A 22,385-nucleotide genomic window follows, 5' to 3' on the forward strand; every position below is an offset into this window, starting at 1 on the left:
AGTTTTCACAAACGACCTAATTTCTTCAATATTGAGAAAATATCAAAAACTTACCTCGCCATTAATATCCACGGTTGCACATTGGTAGTCTTCTTGTACATGGGGTTCTGCTTGCAGTGCTTGTGGAAGTCGAGTTTGTACTGTATAACGCTGAGGGCGTAATCCTTGGGCAACTTTTGGAGGTATCTTGAGGACTTCGGGAGTCTCTTCATCTTCAACGAATCGTTCTTTCTCGCCCTCTGGGTGCTCTTATTTTTTTTACTAGCCGTAACGACGGTTTGCGTTTCCGTAGATGAGACGGGTTTCACAGGCTTCGGCTTTTCTGTGCTGCAGTCTTTGTCTTCCGACTTGGGGTTGTCCTCGGCCTCTACGATTGAATTTTCGTCCGTGATACAGATCAACTTGGCATTTTTCTCTCCCGTAATTGTTACTGTGGGCCTGGAAAATACAAAAATATTGAGTATAAAAAAATAGTACAAAGGAATAGATCAGTGTTGGATATGCCTGATACTTGAAAAGGTATTGATGTATCGTATTGTAATATTTAAAAAGTACCAGTTCTGTCAAATACAGGGTGAAAAAGTACTGGTACATGAAAAACCAGTATATTCACGATCCGGAATTTATTCAAAGAATTTTTATTTTTTCAAAAAATTAAGTGCTCATCTAAAGGCGATTTTGTCTCAACTTTTTTTGTAATGTAATGTGCATGTTTTTTTCGTGTGTAAGTTTGATACAACGCTAGGTCAAGGTCTGTAAAGGATTATTGTCTAGCATTTTCCGTTAAGGAACAAAATCAAAAATCTCAAAAACGAGAAGATGCCGATTTGGTTTGGTCATGCCCGTTGTTATCTACAGGAATTTTTTCAGATTTTTCTGAGAAAAACGAGGGACAAAAAATTATAGCTCGGAAAAATTTTTAAAAAATCCTCCAGACTAAGGGTACTGGCAAATCCAAAACTAAAACGAGTTTCTCTAATTCGTGTAATTTTCAAGATACCTATTTAATTTTTTTCATCAGGACAGCAACTTACATAAAAACGGACTACATCGATGTATTCTGCGGCTCAAAATAGATAAGGGGTCTTTAGACGGCATTCTAATTTTTTTGAGAATTTTCTTGAAATTCGTCAAAAAATTAAAATGCGTTTCTAAAGGCGGTTTTATAAATTATTATGCAGCCAAATATACACACGTATGTATTGTATGTTGCCTACCTAACAAAAACTTTGTAACTAAGGAAAAATTTGAAAAATTGGCGGAGTTAACTGACAGCAGTTTTGGATTGAGTCGTTACTGTCTACCGGAATTTTTCAGACCTAAAAATTTTTGAAAAAATGATGGACCACGAAAATTTTTAAAAAATTAAAATGCGACGAAAGACAACGAACATTTGATACATTTTTCGAGATTATACCTTTGTATACACACACATATTGATATTTAAATACTAAAAAATGGCGTCTCTATGCTTTAAAATATGTTCCCAATTTCACAAATTTTTTTACTTAATTATTTTAGTAGCTTGCCATAATTTATAGCTCTTGTATGAGGAAATATTCGTAGATTTGTAAGAAGAAAACGCTCCTGCGTTTTCGACACCACAGACAAAACAGTTGCATCGTTCGATCTTAGCCTGTATATATCCTTGAAGAGCACATTCAAGGTCTGTAAACTATTACAGGGAGTCTCCTAAAAACCACGAGCTAAATCTACATGTCCGTATTGCCGCTTTTACGCGATTATGGACATGTACGGACGCCGATCCCCGGAGTCGAACCAGGAGTCAGACCCCGGAATCGTTTTTCAATACGCTTATTCTTTTTGCAAAAAAACATAAATAAATACAAAATTCAAAGATTTACTTTCACGACTATCCATTTGATATTATAGGTATTATTTACTATTATTGGTATTATTCAATATAATTATTAGTATTATCTGTATTATTTTGTATTACTCGCAGTATTAATGATATTATCAAGTATTACCTCAAATATTTCTTATTATTTCGGTATTATGTTGGAAATAATACTGCGCTGCTCCCATTCCGCGTTGTACTGCTACGCCACGGTAACCATGACCACCGTTGTAACGATTTGCAGGTTTAGGGGCGAGCCACGACAAACCCACGTAGTGTTTCAAATGAATTAAGTTATGAGTAAAGTAGAAAGAATTAATTAAGTCGAATTAAATTGACTGTACATTACAAATTTTACGTTTCTTTTTTAATGTGTTTCATAAACTGAATTTAATTTAAATTATTTTTTTATGAAAATTTCTAGGGGAGCGGCGCACCAGCCGCCACTGCCTGTAACTATTATCCCTGCACATTTACACGGGAAAAAAGCGGAAAGGACCATTTTTCGCGCGTCCGTCCGGTACAGTACAAGGTGAACCATAAAGGTAAGCCGGATTTTACAGTGATTTTACCGAATCAAGTCAGTCAAATCAAAACACAATATAATGTATGACCAACTATGAGTAACACCCGCAGCTTCCGGAAAAAGATAAACGCGGCCGAAATACTAGTAAACAATCGCTCATTGTTGTTTCGCTACTTGCGCCCCAATTGCCTCATCGGCCATTTGTTTGTATAAGCGAATGTCCATCACGTACGATTATTAAATATAATAAAAACTGATTATTATTCCACTGATGTGCAGTCGTTACAAATACACTATTTTTAAACAGTGACACGGTAAGTTCGAAACCTAATATTTCAAATTAACATTAACATTACCACACTAATTGGCATGTAATAATAATATTTCGCTCCTTTTCCAGCGCCAGCCCGTTGCATACGGCTCTCCGGCGTACATACTTAAGACGTACCTGCCGGTTGTGTCAGTTTGTGTGGGTGGTAATTTTTTAAGACCTTCCTGATATCGCTCAACTCGCAGGAATTTAAAATGGTGAGTACCAATATTCCTGCATATAAATCTCATAACAATAACGCATTTTTAATTGTATGAGATAACTGTTTAGCTGACCCCAATTTGATATAAACATTTGTTTTAAATATTCCAAAAGCCCCTATAATAATAACTAACCGTTAGTAAATGCGTGCTTACAGAACCATTACAATATTTCATAAATAAATAAAAAATCAATAAATTTTAAATGTCAAACACGCAGAAAAATAAAATATAATCCCGTAAGCGAGTATTTGTCAAAAATATTTTTCATAAATGAATTATTCTGATAAAAGTATAATATTCAAGAAAAAGGGTTGCCAAGTTATATAGAATTTTGGAAAAAACATGACCTCGAAGTAGTTGTATTAACTTTCAACTACTAATACTTGGAGCAAAAATATTTGACCGAGTTATAGGCAAATGTTAGGCAAAAACTCCTATATTAGCTAATATCGATATTTTATACAGGGCATTTTTTATAATATGATCATTTTTACAAAGTTTAAACTTAATTTTCACTTCAACTTTTATTAAGCATATTCTATATCTAAAATTGTTAGTTGTTAAGATGTAGCAACATTTTTGAAAAAACTTTATTTTTATTATTTTATGGAATACCACAAATAAATATTAACTAATAAAATTAACTCAAAATGGAATGATAAATTATGAACTGACAAGTTGACACAATGTGACAGTTTTTTCCAAAAACCATTTCGTGCGACTGAAAATAATAAAAATTAGATTTTTCCAGAAATGTTGCTATATCTTAAAAACTAGTTGAAGTGGACTGATATGTGATTAATATAGAACAATAAAATACAGGGTGTTCCATTTGAAAAATTTATAAAATCAAGTTTAAACATTCTTAAAATGACCGTATTAAAAAAATGCCCTGTATAAAATATCGATATTAACTAATATAGGAGTCTTTGCCTAACATTTGCCTATAACTGTGTCAAATTTTTTTGCTCCAAGTGTTAGTAGTTGAAAGTTCTTCGAGGTCATGTTTTTTTCCAAAATTCGAAGAATTTTCTACATAACTTGGCAACCCCGCACAAAAAGGTTAAACTGTTTATATTGCCATATATAGAATTTTCTCAGAAATTTATATATTTATAAATATACAGGGTGTTCCATTTAAAAAATGTAATATTTGATTCTGTACAACTTTTATATAAACTTTTTTTCTATATTATGAATAACACGGGGGTTATTTTACTTTCTCACACTAATGGCCCACCCTGTATACGGGTGTCCCGAAATTCATGCAACAAGATTTGGTCACAGATTCTTAAGACAAATTTAGGGGACCGGTATTTTTTCTTTTTTCTTTTATTACCACTAAATTTGGTACACAGGGGTTTTATGGCATGTGGAATCTCACAGTGCTACGCTTTTTGGCGAGAAACACTTTTTCGTGGGCCCCCTTGTCTTTGAAACCAGAAAAATTTGGTCGCGAATTTGATTTTTTTTTAAATTATTAGTTAGCTAGAAAGCTATTGAATTTAGAAACTTTTTTGTCTCTTGATGTTTGTTTCGTAAAACGCAATGTTTTGAGGAAAATGGCGAATCACGATATGCATTCGATCACATTTTGACATTTTTCTCGAAAACATTGCGTTTTACGAAAAATTTAATGGCTTTCTAGTGGACTGATAATTTTTAAGAAATTTAAATATGCGATCATATTTAACGATCATACGAAAAATTGTCTTAAGGACCCGCCAAAAAATGTAGCACCATCAGATTCCACATGTCATAAAACCCCTGTGTACCAAATTTAGTGATTCTCGTACAACAGGGTTCTGAGATATAAAAAAAGATTATTCTTAGGGGCGGACTTCAGGGGGATGTAACTCCGAAAGAGGGGGTCACTTGGCAAAAATAAAAAATACGGGTCCCCTAAATTTGTCTTAAGAATCTGTGACCAAATTTTGTTGCATGAATTTCGGGACACCCTGTATTTGTAAGTGTAGCTATTCCTGTATCAAATTTTGCAGAACTATTTCTGGATACTACTCTTGAAATATTTTAAAATACTGTTTTGTCTTTAATTTGTGCGCACTTTGACGGGACATTCTGTACACCTAAATAAAAAATAACTGATAACTAATTTAGTGCTTTTACGTCCCATTTAAACATATTTATACCAAATTGATTTCTCAGAAAATTATGTTATGTTTATTTTTATTTATATCCAGTGGTGGATTAAGAAATATAAATAAAAGTGACAGCATACTCCTGAAAATACTGTAATTAGGCCAGAAAAATTATTACCAACTTGTAATATAAAATCTTCCATTAGTTATTATTATGAAAATTCTCGGATACTTTACAGTAGCCAGCATCATATGTTTATGGTACCATTTAAAATGTTTACGACTAGTAATATATTTATTTTTGGAAAGATCCAACTCATTTTAAACAACGAAATAGGTTATTTTCAACGTGAGCTGAAATAATAGGAATTTATTATTTACTATCGCCAATTTTAATTCATCTTTTAGGTTAACGCACTTAACAAGATTATTTCCCTTCAAAAAAAGGCTGCGTTTGGTTTTAAGTATACAGATTTTCCCGTTAGAAATGACCTTAGAAAAAAATCCAAATATCAAAGAAATTATCTACGACTGAAGTCAGTCCTACTACAATTTTAATTCAACAAACAATGTCAAACTAACCCAAGTGTCCATTACGCATAAAATAAATAATTTTAATTGGGGCAGCCTGAATCAATAATTATTTCACGCACGCTATTTTTCGATGTGGTGCACTTCCATTCCCACAGGGATTATTCCGAGCACGAATTGTATGAAATATTTTAATAATGCAAATGTATAATTAACCCAAATTCGTTCGTTGATATGATTAACGTGTATCTAAAACTGAATAACTTTTGTAGGGCTCGTCCTTATGTTGCCAACCAAAAGAAAAGGTAGGTACGTAGAGCGCATGCAGCAACCAAGTAACCCATAACTCTCTAATGCCAAGCACTTTACTAAAAATGCATGAACTTTAATTAAAAAAAAAATGTCTTTATTACCACAAGTCTGTTCGAGATAAAACATTGTTTTGTCGTATTGCACTTCTACTACAGGTATACAGAGTGCCCCATAGCTACCCTGCACACTTCACTAGATTACGTCGAAGAATAACAAGAAAATTTTAATAAATATGGGCTCGAAAATTCGCCGCTAAAAAGGGTTATTCTATATTTTCGAAAGTTGCAGAAATAAATAGACCAAGTTTTAAAGATTTCTACTGTCTATTTTGTTCTCAACAAGATGGGTATACGATCATTATACAATTTAATTTGGAATTAGGTCAGAACGGACGAGGTACAGACAAAAACTACCGCAATTTTTTTTGTGAGAAGTTCGAAAAAGTGATAAACATTGTATTTTATGGTATTCTATGCACGCGGTTACGTCGATATTCCTTAATTATTCCAACTTTTGTACATCAAATTCGAGATATTGATAATTTTTTTTCTCGGAAATGGTGGAGTTTAGGATCCATGTCACATAAAGTCTTTTTGTTTATTTTATTGTATTCTATCGTCTGTTAAAATTAAGACAGTCAAACTTCTTCTAACACCTTGTATATTTAATAACCGGTTTATTAAAACATTTCTTCTTTTTTTAAGCGTAGAAGCTAATGACGATGTTTCGTAGATACTCCGAATACAGGGTGTTTAAATTAGTAGACTTTTAAACCAATCAGCGAAAAGTCCAAATTGAAGAAGCAAAACCCTTCAAAAATTAATTATTTTATATTTTTGAGGATGGTGAAATAAAAAAGCTGTATTTAAACTAAAAACTCTTTTGTCTATAATTGCATATCTTTCGTTTTTTCTTAAAGGTACTGCAGGCAGGTAAATACACCTAGCAAATTTTTGAAATATACAGGAGGCGTTGAAATTGAGCTTGAAATTATTCAAAGAGCAACTTCCTCCATTCCAATCGCTTTGAAGTTACTTGAAATAATATTTTTCGTGATACAATTTGAACACCCTGAATCTGTGTATTTGGGAGAGGATTGAGTTTTCGCGACACGCGTTTATACAGGGTGTCCCAAAAGACCTGAACCTGAAGATTCAGTCATACCAAAAATACCACATAAGTCGGTGACTTTCGATTTGACCTTGACTTTAAGTTTCAAGGTCAGACCAAGGTCGACATGCAAATATTATATCAAACACACATTTTTTAGTCAGAAATCGATAAATTTTACGTCCGCATATGGGATCAGGAAGTTTTTCCTATATGTATAGGTCAAAATCATTTTTCTCTACATTTCCTCTGAAATTTCAAGCAAACTTTGTAGGATGTGACCTAATATCTGATTAGATTTCAAGCTTCAGGAAGGCCCCATCATTAAATTTTATTTATTAACATAAAATCGTGTTTAATTTCAAAATTATCGCCAAGATCATACTAATAATTTTAGTTGAATATTTTCTATCAGTTATTTTTGTAAAAATGAGTTAAATTTTCAAATTACCTGCAAAGACATCCTAAACAAATTCCGACACAAAATTTGAACTGTATAATATTAAATTGACCTCGATTCAACTTTACACGTTATGGTGAATGTCAAACCCAAGGTCACCATCTAATTTTTCATTCAAAATCCTACAAATTCTGCCCGAAACATTTCAGAAGTGAAAATTGTCGCTTTATCGATTGCTGGAATAAAAAATATGCTGTTTTGTTTAATCATTCTAACTGGACCATAGTTTGATCTTCAAACTTAAGGTCAAAGTCACCACCAGCATGTTCATATCGTACAACTTCTGTCTGGAACATTTTTGATTGGAATCAATACTAAAACTTTGTTCGGGTCGTTTTAAGACACCCTGCATAACAGAGTTAATTTATTTTCACTTGTTTAGGAGCTTTATAACTAAAGATAACTGTTACGCCCTGTATATTCAAATCCTTAGAACAAGCGCAAATTTTTCGCCAAAAAACTACTGACAAATGAACACTCTAGCTCTAGATGTTAAGATGTTCGTATAGTTAGCAAATATTGATGAAAGATTTATGGCGTAATGAATGAAATAAATAATCTTATTTTCTCGATTTTATCGTCATTATTATTTTATTAATGCGTATAATCATCAATAACAATAGTTGTAAACTTTGACACCAGAAACGGTGAATCAGCTCGTATGACTGTCGGGTTATTTAATTAAAAAATTAATTCTTTTTAATTTGTTTAAACAAAAATTACTTAAATAATTGCAATAATTATAACTAAATACATTCATATTCAGAATGTTGAAATATATACGTAAACAAGGAATAGCATAGGGTAAAATATACAATATATTTAATGCATAACTAATAAACTTTGTTGATAACAAAATATGTGCAAATTACACAGTTGGCATTACGATATTCGAATTCCCTGGGTCGCGAGACATCGGATTAAAAAAAAATCGAGATTAGTCCAATGGACCCGAAGCCCAACTAATTTTTCGTACCTTTGCATTTTGAACATTCGAATGTAGTCTCGGAGCGAGCCCTCTCCCACACTATTCGTGTTTTGAGTCTCTTTTCGCGCGTGCGAGCGACAGCTTTTCCGCTGATTTATCTATGTTGCCGATAACTTATGGATATGAAAATTTTTCCAGCTAAGAACTCGGAAAAACGAGAAACGATCAAAGATTATTGCTAAATTGTTTATAAATTAACGGTAAATGCCGATAAACTTTGACCGCTTATATCTCGAGAACCAATAAACGGAATTTAACTTAAAAAAAATAAAAATAAAAGCGTCTTTCCGAGTACTTTCAAATTATAATTTTTGAAAAAACTGAATTGCAAATTGATAAACGTAATTTAATTGTTTAAAAATAAAAAAAGAGTGTTAACTTTAAAAATTTACTGTGGTCGTCCTAATCAACCGATTTCAATTTTTCAAAAACCGTTTGAAAGCTTGATCGGTCTTTTTTAAATTAAAAATTTTTCAAGTATTTAGATGCTTTATTTGAGGCTAGGCAACATTTTGAAAATTCGAAATTTTTTTTCAAAATTTTTTTCAAAAAATTATTTTGCCAAAACTATAGAACCGATTTTAATGAAGTTTGGTGTGTTTTTTTATTATATTATAAAGTTTTTTTACCAAAATTAGAATGCCCTCCGAGCAATTAACATATTTTTTAAAAATTATCCAAAAAACTTGATTTTTTTCATCCATTATTGCTATTTTGCAACATCGTTAATAAATTTTAACATTTTTAACTTATATGTAAATTGTGCAAAATTCAATTCTAAAACTTTTTTCCTCTTCAATATTCTTCCAAAATGCATAGGTTCGAAGATATAAGTAAAAAAACTCAGATGAAATAAGGTTTTTTTTCAATTTTTTGCAAATTTTTACAATTTTGAAAATGTTCCGGAACTCGCCCAGATCTAGGGATCTACACTTTTATTATGTGAGTCGTACTGAAGGTATTCCAGCAAAAATTAGCATGCACTTACATCCAAGGAGTGGGATATTTCGACAGACCTTTATTTTAGAATGAACAAATTAGTAAAAAATGACTAGGTATCTTAAATTGTAAAAAAACACGTAAATTTGCAACTTATTTGCAATTTGCTAACTAAGCGTCACTTCTTTCGAGTTACTTTTTTGATATTACGATTTTACATACCCCTTTCCCGTCACAAAGCGCAATAAAACGTCTACTAATAATTTTTTCACGTTCAAACTCTTAATTCGACTACGATCAAGGGTCCTTGCTTACTCTAAACGCGACAACTCTCCGTCCTGCTGCCTTTCGGCTGTTATAAAAGTAAACATGCGGCGAAATCCCTCGCTCGGCGCGGCGTCTTGTAACTTGTAACCCACGACGCGAAAATAAATGACCAACCTAAATAACGCATCGATGTGGTAACGCGTGCAACGGCGAAAAAATTCTCAGGATTAGGCCCACGTAAACCGGCGCTGTCACCGGCACCGCTATTATCGAGAATTCTCCGTTTTACAACAACTATATATTACCGCACACTTATCGAAGGATGACGGGCAATAAAGCTATATTAATTGTAACGATAATCGGCGATAAACGTGAAGGGCAGAGCCGGATATATATAGGCATTGCGTACTTGTTTGCGCGTCCGAGCTATTGCAGAAGAAATTTCATCGTAATAGATTGTTAATCCCCGCAAACAGAAGGAAGGGTTTGTATTTCAAGAATCAGTTTTCGCTGTTGCTCGAAATGTAGATAAAACGTACAGACGTTTTGTTACGCGTTCCTGAAATATTTTAAAACATTTTGTTCAATCAATAGGTAGAAGAGCTTACTAAAATTACCACCTGGAGTGGAAACAAAAAATATGGTGATATAGGAAAAAATTCTAAGAAAGGTAGTGTTTTTTTCCTGTGGCGCATAATCGGCGAAGTTAACCTAAAAAATTCATAAAAGTCAAAACAATGGTTTTTCGCTAATGGAAAAAAAAACTTGAACTCCAATCGAAAAAAGCTAAATGAGAAAGTTGTGGCTATTAAAAAAACCTATCGATTCGTTTTTTAAATATATCGATTGCTATATTACTTTTCGAGATATATCGAAAAAACTCAACTTTTCTCTTGCAACTTGCAAGTTAAGGTTTTGAAACTTGTAACTTAATGTAAATGTAGCCCTCGGCAAGCAAAATAAGTGCCTTTTTTTAAATTAAAAAATATTAAAAATTTTTCGAGTTATATTAAAACCCGCTCTTTTAAAATCTTCATTACCTCGAATTCTGGACCACGTACAAAAATCCGTTTTGTGCCCAGTAAATGAAATTTGTAATACATGTAAATCAAAAGGTAATTCGTTTCTGATTGAAACTTGGTTTCATCGTTAGTTTAGACAAAAATAAATAATATTTCCCAAAAAGTATCGCTTTAAAACAACAAGATCATTGTTTAATGATTATAGTGCAAAAATGACCAAAAATGGAGTTTTTTATTAAAAAGCTCTCTCCAACAGGTTTTGCTTTTGTTTATACTTATAGGTTTTCAATAAACGCATCATTTGACACCTGCTAAATTAAAATCCATTAACAATTTGTTTAAATAATTGCAAAAAAACAGCGAAATTTGCATTTACTATAAATAGAAGAAAATAGCATAAATCGTCTCTAAACTATAGTAAAAGTTGTATTTTGTTATGCTTAAGAAACCCTGAAAATTTGGTAAAAACTATTTATTTGTTTACGAGTTTTTGCATTTGTTTATTAGAAATCGAGTTTTTGGATGTAATATGCATAATAGGTATTATTATTAAAATAAACTTTATACATAAATAATGTCATCTCCTGATTTTTTTTTTACATATAAATATTGTTTTTTAAGAAAATTGTTTATTGGTACTATTGTGAAAAATTATTTCTCGAAATAATGCGAAAAAAAAAATTTTATTACAAAATTAATAGTTTATAACAAATGAATAATTAATTATTGCAAAGTAGACCCTGCAGTTGTTATTATTTTCATGCGCTACCCCAGATTAAAAAAAAACGTTAAAATTTGTCCACAATTACCGGAGATATGGCAAAATTTTTGGACAGTAAAGATTTGAAGTCTCGGAACGTTTCTGTCTTATTTTTTCCCCCACCACATTCCAGGTGTAAAAATGTATTCGAGGACGTTTTTTAAAGGGTTAAAAATTAGTATAAAATTCATTTTTTTCGATATCTTTAACCGTTATTATGAAGATTAAGGGTTGATTTTAATTTTTTTACTACGAATATCAAAACGGCTTTAAAAAATATTCATTCTTCGCAAAGTTATTAACGAAAAGCCTTATAAACAAATTACACTATTTGTTTATACGCCGATTTGAGGAGGTTAGCCTATGAAATTACAATTTCCAATTGCATATCTTGAAAATATAAGTCAAGACGAAACAAATGAGCCCTCATAAGGCCCTTTATTATAACGCTAACAACCGCGTTTTTGCAGTTGAAAAAATGCATAAACAAATGCAAAAACTCGTAAACAAATAAATATTTTTTTACCAAATTTTCAGGTTTTCTTAAGCATAACAAAATACAACTTTTACTATATAGGCCAATCATTATAGCTTTTTTTCGGGAAAAAAATACTATTAGAAGTTTTTCTGCGGAATATTGTTCAGAAACGTGTTATAAACAAAATATCAAAAAATTAACTCGAGACTAGTTGGGAAACTTTGTTAAAACAATGGTAAAAATTATGAAAAAGTAGTTTTTCGACTGGCGTAAAAAAACTGTTATTCATAGAGAAAAAAAGGTTTATACAAAAAAGGTAGGTATTAAATAAATCTGTAAAATAAGACAAGTCCGATTAAATTCCGATAATTTGTTTATGCGCAAGAGCTCAAAAATGGTCGAAATTGCCCGCTTTTTTCAATTGCTAATAATTAATGCAATTTTCATCGCAGACACTTGTAATTCAGGATTTTTGAAGCTTTTTGCACCCTTAATAAGTGGTAAAAATTTCAGCCCAAAAACTTCATTAGCTTGGCGTTGGCGGAATTTGTTATCTAAGAAGATGCTATTTTCAATTCATTTTTCCCAAGCTCACAGGCGTTGTAGGGTTTCGATCATTAGTTGTTTTTGTACCTAAATAGTTGTATTGACATATGCATTTACTGATAATTTAATTTTTCAAATTTAATTTGTTTAAAAATGACTGAAAAAATGTTAATATTTATTAAATTGTTAAGCGCGCATGCTCCGCCTCGCTCTCCCCACTCGTTCGCTAGACCAAGTAATAGAACGCATCGCCGCTATCTTCTTTTTCGCAATTAAATAGTTGAATTCACCTTAATGTTAATGTAGGACATGAAAATATAGCTCTTAATGTATACTCTCTCCAAATTTCGGCTCTTAATATTAATAATTAAGGTCACTGCGATTAAATAAATAAAAAAAATTATCTCAGCTTCTAATCAACTTACAACAACGATTTTTTTTTTAAATTCGAAGAAAACTAAAGTAAAGAGGTTACTATTTTATTTTATAATAATTACCTATCTTAACAATTTAATAAATATTAACATTTTTTCAGTCATTTTTAAACAAATTAAATTTGAAAAATTAAATTCTCAGTAAATGCATATGTCAATACAACTATTTAGGTACAAAAACAACTAATGATCGAAACCCTACAACGCCTGTGAGCTTGGGAAAAATGAATTGAAAATAGCATCTTCTTAGATAACAAATTCCGCCAACGCCAAACCAATGAAGCTTTCGAGCTGAAATTTTTACCACTTATTAAGGGTGTAAAAAGCCTCAAAAATCCTGAATTACAAGTGTCTGCGATGAAAATTGCATTAATTATTAGCAATTGAAAAAAACGGCAATTTTCGACCATTTTTGAGCTCTTGTGCATAAACAAATTATCGGAATTTAATCGGACTTTTTTCATTTTATAGGTTTATTTAATACCTACCTTTTTTGTATAAACTTTTTTTCGCTATGAATAATAGCTTTTTTACGTAAGTCAAAAAACCACTTTTCCATAACTTTGACCACAGTTAAAACAAAGTTTCCCAACTAGCCTCGAGTTGATTTTTTGATATTTTGTTTATAACAGGTTTCCGAACAATATTGCTTCTAATAGTATTTTTTTCCCGAAACAGGCTCTTTCATGTCTATAATGACTGGGCTAATAGTTTAGAGACGATTTATGCTGTTTTCTTTTATTTATAGCAAATTAAAATTTCGCTGGTTTTTTGCAATTATTTAAACAAATTGTTAATGGATTTTAATTTAGCAGGTCTCAAATGAAGCGTTTTTTGAAAACCTATAAGTATAAACTAAAGCAAAAACTCCTGTTGGAGAGAGCTTTTTAATACGGCTAAAAAACTCAATTTTTGGTAATTTTTACATATTATTATTATTTTAAACAATAATCTTGTTGTTTCAAACCGATGCTTTTTGGGAAATATTATTTCTTTATGCCTAAACTAACGATTAAACCAAGTTTCAATCTGAAATGAATTTTTGTACAAATTTTCTTTCATTTACTAGGCCATTAATCTACGGTAGCTCGACGAGATAAACCAAAATATGATGTTTACGACGGCCTCAAAAGCACCTTTGAAAAATGTAATTTTTCTTTAGTCTAAAATTCTCTCACATCTTCTTAACATTTTGATAATTATTTATAACAAAAAATATAAATACTAGTGTATACTGGAGAACCGTTAATACCAGAGGAAATATTAAAAAAATATCATGTAGCTGAGTCAGCGGTTGCAAAAATAAAGTCTGCGGTTGTAAAAAAAAATGTTCCCAATGTGAAAAATTTGAAACTGCAAACATCCAATTAGACGATGATCCTTTTGACGCGTTTGATGAAACTAATTATGTGGAAAATGTTGATTGCGTGGAGAATATAAAATGAATCACAATCGAGTGAATTGAAGAGAAGAAGAACTGAGTGATATAGATAAGCTGTGAAAATAAAAAATGTAATCGACGAATATTTTTGTACCACGTAATTTTCTGTACGATAATTAAATAAATATTTTGTAATACTTTTATAATAAAAAGATATAATTGCCATAAAACGTTGTACTTACTTTATTTCATAAACAATTATTGAATAATTATTGAAATGTTAACAAGAGGTGAGAAAATTTTAGACTAAAGGAAAATTACATTTTTCAAAGGTAAGTATGCTTTTAAGGCCATCGTCATATTTTGGTTCATCTCGTAGAGCTACCCCAGATTAAGTACAAAATGATTCTTGTACGTGGTCCAGAAATCGAGATAATGAAGAAAACCGCGACCAAAAAATTTTTACTTTTTCCAAAGTCATTTTTGGACATCTGAAATTAATATAATCGTTATCACTCTTTTTACCATGAAAGTACAAGTCTTAAGGAAAAAAAATGAACCCTGATTCGTTTCTCTACGACTATTCGTCCAGCAAGAAAAGCCGATTTTTGAGGTGAACTTTTTTTCGAAAAATCGATATAACTCGAAAAATTTTTAATATTTTTTAATTTTAAAAAAGACACTTTAAGTAACAAGTTTCAAAACCTTAATTTGCAAGAGATACAGCAAAAACAAAAAAAGTCGATTTTTGACGGTTTTTTCGATATATCTCGAAAAGTAATATAGCAATCTATATATTTAAAAATACTAATCGATAGGTTATTTTAATAGCTACAACTTTCTCATTTAACATTTTTCGATTGGAGTTCAAGTTTTTTTTATTAGCGAAAAACCGTTTTTTTGACTTTTATGAATTTTTTAGGTTTTTAGGTTAGGTTTATACGCCACAGGAAAAAAACACTATCTTTCTTAGAATTCTTTTTCCAATATCACCATATTTTTTTTCCAGGTGGTGTTTTTTGTAAATTTAACATTGGGCTGTGACAGATTGATTGGACTAATTGTTTTTTTTTAATATTGATCTATACTACTAGAAAAACGTTAAAATAAACTCTTTTACTTAGTTTCACTAGTGGGAAAACATGTTCACTTAAAATTTGTGCACATTTTGGCGGTTCGTCCTATCTACAGGGTGTTTTCAAAAGAAGCAGCACAAAGTGGCATTGGTGAATCTACAGCCTCTCAAAATTTCCAAAAAAATATGGAATAGCGTGTGTATTCGAAGTCCAAAAAAGGTATACTAGTCAAATTTTCAAGGGGTGCGTTTTGGATGATGTATGGACGTGGAAACTGTGACATCTGCGTCTCCATAAGACGTCCATTCAAGTCCATGTGGAGTCTAAATGGACGTACTCAATTCTAGATAAAAGGCTGTTTGCACCCAGAATAAGCCGTTTTCGTTGCATAAACAACAAAGAACAACAAATATTTGTTTCCCCTCAAACTTGTTTATCCGATAAAGTCGCTGGTTCCCAACAAAGGAATCTACGACCTTGACACCATTCAAATGATTCTGCCCAGTGTCGCGCAGTACAAATATTTGCCTACAAGTTCCCGGAAATTTGTTCATTAACGAATGTACAAATAATGACTCAAAGTTGAAATGCAAGTGGAGCCAACGCGAGTCCTATCGCGGTAAGTATTAGAGGTGGCTGTTTGTAAAAATCACCGTAAATAAATAATTTTATTTATTGCGATATGATGGTGACATAATCTAAACGTTTACCCAGTTTTATGTGACAGTCGACACGTTTACGCGACATAGCGTAAATCACACAAATGAGAGCGAAAAGAAAACTCAATTTTTCGAGATTAATCTTATGTTAAAAAAAAAGTTTCAAAATTAAAAAATAAATAAATTCCACATAAACCGCTTATGGATGTAGATTTTTTTTTTCAGGCGCTGACAGCGCTGTTTTTAAATTAATCTGTTTCTGACGAATAAAACCGAGGAGGTGGCGCGGGACATCCTGTACGAGAGCGGCGCTTATGCAATCATATTTAACTGTAAAAACTGATCCGAAATTAGAAAAATATTTTCGTCTCCATTATCAGATGATCGGAATATCGCTGATAACGGCGTGAGATCACCACTATTAACAGCAACGCTGGAAGGTACAAAAAACCATGTCACTTAACCAGGTGGCATATCACTTGTCAGTGTATTCGTGGATAGTTTGTGAGAGATAAACGAAAAATGGTGAGTGATTGTTTTTTTTTTTGTATGGTCGCAGTAGGCGTCTCGAGCATTTCGATTATCTTTTTAAATTCACAAACAACATAGACTGAAGTAGGCCGAAATTAAGACAACTGTGCTTGGTTGTAGAAATATATCCTACAGAGTGTCCGGAAGCGAAATGTCCATAACTTCAAGGGCAGTTTCCTTGAATGAAGACACATTGAATTAGAACAATTTTTTATAACGTTTTAGCTTCCTTTAAAAGCTACTGGGCGCTCGAAAATTGTTTTTATTTCAATTTTTACCACAACTCTGCCACTTTTAAAAAGAAGCTACCCTAGTAGAATAGCCTATTCGTATCTACGCACCCTACATATATTTTTAAGTGCTCGGGTTTTATGCAAATTTAGTAACAACAACATGTTATTTAACCATATTTTAAGTATAATTAAAATAATAGTTTTATCCTGTTTCTTCCAGTTTGGTACGCTCCTGACTATAATAATTTAGAAGTTAACGTAACATCAATTTTAGAATCTAATAATAGCCTTCCCTGAGCTTAAAATTCGTTACATTGTCTTGAATGGGGAAAAATAGGAAGCATTTTCTTTTATTTTTTTTATAACACAAGTCGCACTTGTTATGTAATGATTGATTAACATTAAAACACTCCGCAGATATTGTGATAACAAAAGTCAATAACACAAGATGGAAATAAGCTACTCGATTAAAAAATTTATAAAAATAGGATTTTCCGAAACAATTCGAAAGGTTTTACGATGTGTTTTGGTAATTCGTCCTCGCAAAGGTTGTTATTTTATTAAATGCGATAATAAAAAATTCGGATTACTGTTAAAATAACGAGCTTAAGATAAAGAGCGATTAGGTACTAATGCCTACATTTTTATTAAGTGATTCCACAAAGCGTGATAGCGGTATCTAGAATGATAATATCAAAAAAGTTACTCGAAAGAAGTGACGCTAAATTGGCAAATTGCAAGTAAGTCGCAAAATTACGTGTTTTTTATACTGTTGCTCACGAAAATCTAGAGCACCTAAAGGAATATTAGTTATTTTGAGTAATACTCTAGTACCTAGAGTAATTTTTCACTAATTTGTTAACTGTAAAATAAAGGTCGAACGCGGAAATATCAGTTTTCGAAAATTGCCCATTATTATTGCAAAAAGCGATGGATGTTGATGAAATTTATGGAAAAGACTATCATCCAATGACCAACATGTGTGCCAAATGCCGATTCGATTAACCGTGAAATTGTTGCTCCAGGTATTTGTTTATTAATTTCAATAGTTTTTTTGCAACTAATTGTTTAATTATTAAACGTTAATTAGAAGTTAATATATATAGTAGATATAGGTTCCAAAGAAACGCTTCGAAAAAGAAAAACTTCAAAAAGTTGAAATTAAGTTGCCCTTTATAATTAACAAAGTAGGACCTGCAAAACAGCGTTATAAACAAATTGTCCCAAGATCAGGCAAAAACCGCTCGGGAATTCGCTCTTTTTGCATTAAATGCATTTTAAATTGCATTTGTTTTTTAAATTAACCGCAAAAATAAGCTCTATTAAAGGCAAAAAGAGCGAATTCCTGAGCAGTTGGTTTTTGCCCTAAGGGCAACTTAATTTTAACTTTTTGAAGTTTTTCTTTTTCGAAACGTTTCTTTGGATCAATTAGCGACATTACCTTAAAAAATTAACTTTTAGTAAAAGAAAACGAACAAAATTAATTAACAATTACCTGGAGCAACAATTTCACGATCAATCGAATCGGTCTTTAGCACACAAGTTAGTCATTGGATTGGCCGTCTGTTCCATAAAATTTCACCAACATCCATCGCTTTTTGCAATAACAATGCGCAATTTTCGAAAACTGATGTTGTCCTTTATTTTACAGTTAAAAAATTGGAAAAAAAAGTGAAAAAACTAGTAGTTTTGCCAGTTATTTGCAAATTGCCAACTTAGCATCACTTCCTTCGAGTTACTTTTTTGATATCATTCTACCGTGTACCTTTCCCCGTCAGAAAGTACAATAAAATGTCTACTAATAATTTTTTCACGTTCAAACTATAATTCGACTGAAGTATGAGTCAATTTTCAGTAAAAAAATCCAGATTATTTTGCCCTAAGGTTAGGTAAAAGAAGTTACAGCAATTTTTCTTACAGCAGAGACGCTACGTGGCGCCCTCTATAAGACTGTTCAAGAACGAGATGACAATTAAATTTGGCACCCCCAAAAACGCTTGGATATAAAATTTAAAATCGATATCTCAGTAACTGTAAAAGTTATTATAAATCATGGGCGTAGCTAAGGGGGAGGGGAGGAGCCCGGGGAAACTCCGGGGGGAAGTCCGGAGAAGAGTCCGGGGAAAAATTATTAAACAGTTAGTAAAAATTAATTATGCAAAATAAAAACAAAAAATAATGTTTGTAAATACAGGGTGTCCCCGTTCTAAGTGCCTTTAACGAAAAATAGAAAAACTAATTTTAAGCAAAAAGTTTCACATAAACAACTATCCGGAATGCGTGAACTTTGAAAATTGTAACTATTATTATTTAAAGTATCCACTATTTGAGAAGTACATGATTTGTACATATCCCTGGTGGAATTTTGGCAAAACTACAGTTACTTGTAGATTTATTATTTCGTATTTTGATGTAATGTGCAGTGTGCACGGAATTCAACCTTGCCAATACATTAAATCATTTTTATTTTTCAACTTAAGAGAACCGAACCCGCCCAACACAAGTGACGCCCACCGCCTGAGAACGGATGACTTTCACTTTAAAAATAGCAGAGTACTTCACCAAAACCAGTTCTAATAACGTCCAATTATACAGGGTGTCCCAAAAAAAACCTGAACCCTCCCATAGTTTTTCAGAACGGAGTTCTATTAAAAAAACTCTAAGATAAAAATTGCAGCATGCCAAGGATGCTGGTGACTTTGGATTTAATCTTGCGCTTGTTTCAAGATCAAACCAAGGTCAATTTGAAAATATCAAATGGAAAATCCATTTTTTAAGCCAATAGTCGATAGAGCGCCTTTAACGCCTGATCTTGTTAACAATTTTTCCTGTGTCATTGCAGATTGTTTGGAGGTCAAACTGGTCAAACTAGTTTTTCTTTGGACCTTGGATTTTGACTTTCACCATAAGTTGCAAGGTCAACTTAATATCAAGTGAAATACGCTATTTTTTATGCCTGTCGCCGATACGGGAACAAATTTTATGTCGGAATCTTGGATCACAGTATTTTTCCTGCATGTCCTTACAGGTCACTCGAAGGTCAAACCCATTTTCCATAAAAAAAATGTATATTAAAGCAATTATATCTTATACACGCATTCGACCAAAACTATTAGCATAATTTTGACAACATTTTTGGGCTTTCACATATTGTTACGTAAAAAATCAAATAAAAATTTGATGAAAGGTCATTCTGGAAATTGATAATTAGCTTTAGGTCAATTCTAAGGTCACAATCTGCCATTCCAAATGCTACAAATTTATTTTAAAACGTTTCTATCGAGTTGTTCAGAAAAAACTGTGGTTGACCTCTAAACAACCCTCAAGGACATATCGGAAAAATTGTCTGAGCGCATATCGGACGTAAAATTTAGCGCTATATCGATTGCTGTCTATACATAAATGGGATGTTCTATTTAATATTTTCAACCTGACCTTGGTTTCACCTTGAAACTTAAAGTCAAGGTCAAAACCAAAGTCACTGGCATATTTGGTTTCTTTAATAGGACTCATCCTTGAAAAATTATCGGGGGGTGCGGGTGTTTATGGGACACCTTGATTAATAAACTCTTTTTTATTAGATTGCGTAATTGGAACATTAATAAATTTTCTGTATTATACAGGGTGTTGCAAAAATGACTGCAGAAAATTGGTGGATGATAGAACAACAAAAATTAAGATGATCTTTTGGTAAATTGATATAAATAAATAGAATTTTTATTATTTTTGCCTTTATTTTGAAGCAAATATTAAAAAAATTACGAAATATTACAATACAATATGTATCCACGGTCTAACGGTCTAAACTGATCAAGAGCTGTTGGTTCTCGATATACAGGGCGTCAAATTAAAACAGTAATGCAACTTTCTTCTCACTGGATGTGGAATAGGCTACCATCTGAAGTTTCTGCTTGAGATTACGCGAACTAATAGCAACATTGTAGACAATACCATAAACCGCCGACACCTGAGTCCAGGAGGACGCGAAACGGCCGAACTCCTTCGCAACATATTTATTTTTAGCGGCGTTATAGTAAGATCGTATCATAAAACACATATTATAGTGCGCGATCTAATATTAGAGGCGAATTAAGAGGTTCAACACATTTCGGAAAACAAATAATAAAAATTTCCCAACTACCACACTTTACTTTCATCCTTATCGCCGTCTCTCTCGTCCGCGGGCCTCGTCCTTTTCGAATTTTCGGTTTTCACGCCGGTTTTGAATTTAGTTAACGCTCGACGCCGGGACGGTGTACCTCGATCTAGTAAATTTTTGGGAGACGAGAAACAGTGAAAAAGAATGGTATGTGGCCGTTGCGGTGGCTGAGTGACACTTTTTTAAATTATCAGCAAAAATTGTATGCTTGAAGCTTTATTTTCTATTTTTTTTTAAATTTTTTTTTGTTCGGCATAATTTTTCTTTGAAAATTATTTGTGGATGTACCGTGAGTGCAAAAAAACTATCGCGACACGTAAACGCATGCAATTTTTTTAATTTTCAGTTCCGTTGAAACGTCAAAAATACCCAAAATTGTTTATCCTTTATCAAATTTTAAATCAAAGACGCCCAAACTGTTTTTATTGGATTTTAGAAAGAGAAGGAGTAGCGCTATTTGTTTATTTTTTCCTTAAAACGATGTCGTGACAGATTTAAACGGTACAATTTGTAACTTGTCACGTTTTTTTTTTTAATTAGTTTTATATATTTCTATTTTTACTCTCTTCATTAAATATAATACGCGCCTTAAAGTGTTCCGTATGTTGCTCGAAATTTATATCGGTTACACAAAATAACTTTTTTATGTGTATTCAACATCAATATATATTTTAAATGTAGATACCTATGTGGATTGGAGTTTTCATTCATCCATATACCAAATATATCAGAAAATGTGTATTTACAAAATTATATTAACGCTGAAAGAAAATTTTTTTTATAAATGCGCCTATACCATCGAAAAAAAATAGAATTAAACAATTTTAAACAGTGCAAAAGTATAAAAACAACAATTTTCTTCTAAAGATTCCATCCACCAATATTGTGCAAAACCTAACATCACACACAAGATGTTAAAATGAAGATATTGCTTTAATAAACAGTTAGTAATTGAATTATCTAAATTGATGGTATATTAAAAAAACATACTTAATTGAAAAACTTGGCCTGGGATTATTAAATGATGTAATCTTTCAAAAATATATATATTTTTTTGTTGTCCTCTGATCTTTGACGAAAACGAACACGTATAGATAGAGCAACCCTCAAACTGCTAACCCTGCAGTTTGAGGGTTGCTTTTTAAAGTCCCTTCCTTCAAGAAGCAGTCCTCAAAGTGCAGAAATATTTGAGATCTATCTATCGTGGCTATGTTTTGGCGTTGATCATTGTCAAAGGTGATAGAAACAACAATAAAAGCTATTTCTTTGATTGATCGCATTTCCAAAAACACTTCTCTATTTTTCTCCAAATAAAACTTAATTCCACACTAACAAATTTAATTTTACGTGTAACTTTTAAAATCGGAGAACCACCGGTGAAGGAAAAATCCGTTTTCGCGCCTCATTCCAATGCCAGCGTACGTGATACGCGCCTCATCTCATCCCGATCGAGCGAAACGAGCGGGCGTGGGCACCGTT

The 22,385-nt window shown here is 32.1% G+C and overlaps 1 protein-coding gene across 1 annotated transcript in view; it reads right to left on the reverse strand.

Moving 5' to 3' along the window:
- The window catches only part of LOC108903404, a 50,164-nt gene that overhangs the window by 297 nt on the left and 27,482 nt on the right, over positions 1-22,385 (reverse strand). Inside the window, exon 9 of the mRNA XM_018705569.1 lies at positions 55-438. Coding sequence (XP_018561085.1) covers positions 55-438 — 384 coding nt within the window. The remainder of the gene's footprint in view (positions 1-54; positions 439-22,385) is intronic.

Source organism: Anoplophora glabripennis, unplaced genomic scaffold (genome assembly GCF_000390285.2).
Source record: "Anoplophora glabripennis isolate ALB-LARVAE unplaced genomic scaffold, Agla_2.0 scaffold82, whole genome shotgun sequence".
Taxonomy (NCBI): domain Eukaryota; kingdom Metazoa; phylum Arthropoda; class Insecta; order Coleoptera; family Cerambycidae; genus Anoplophora; species Anoplophora glabripennis.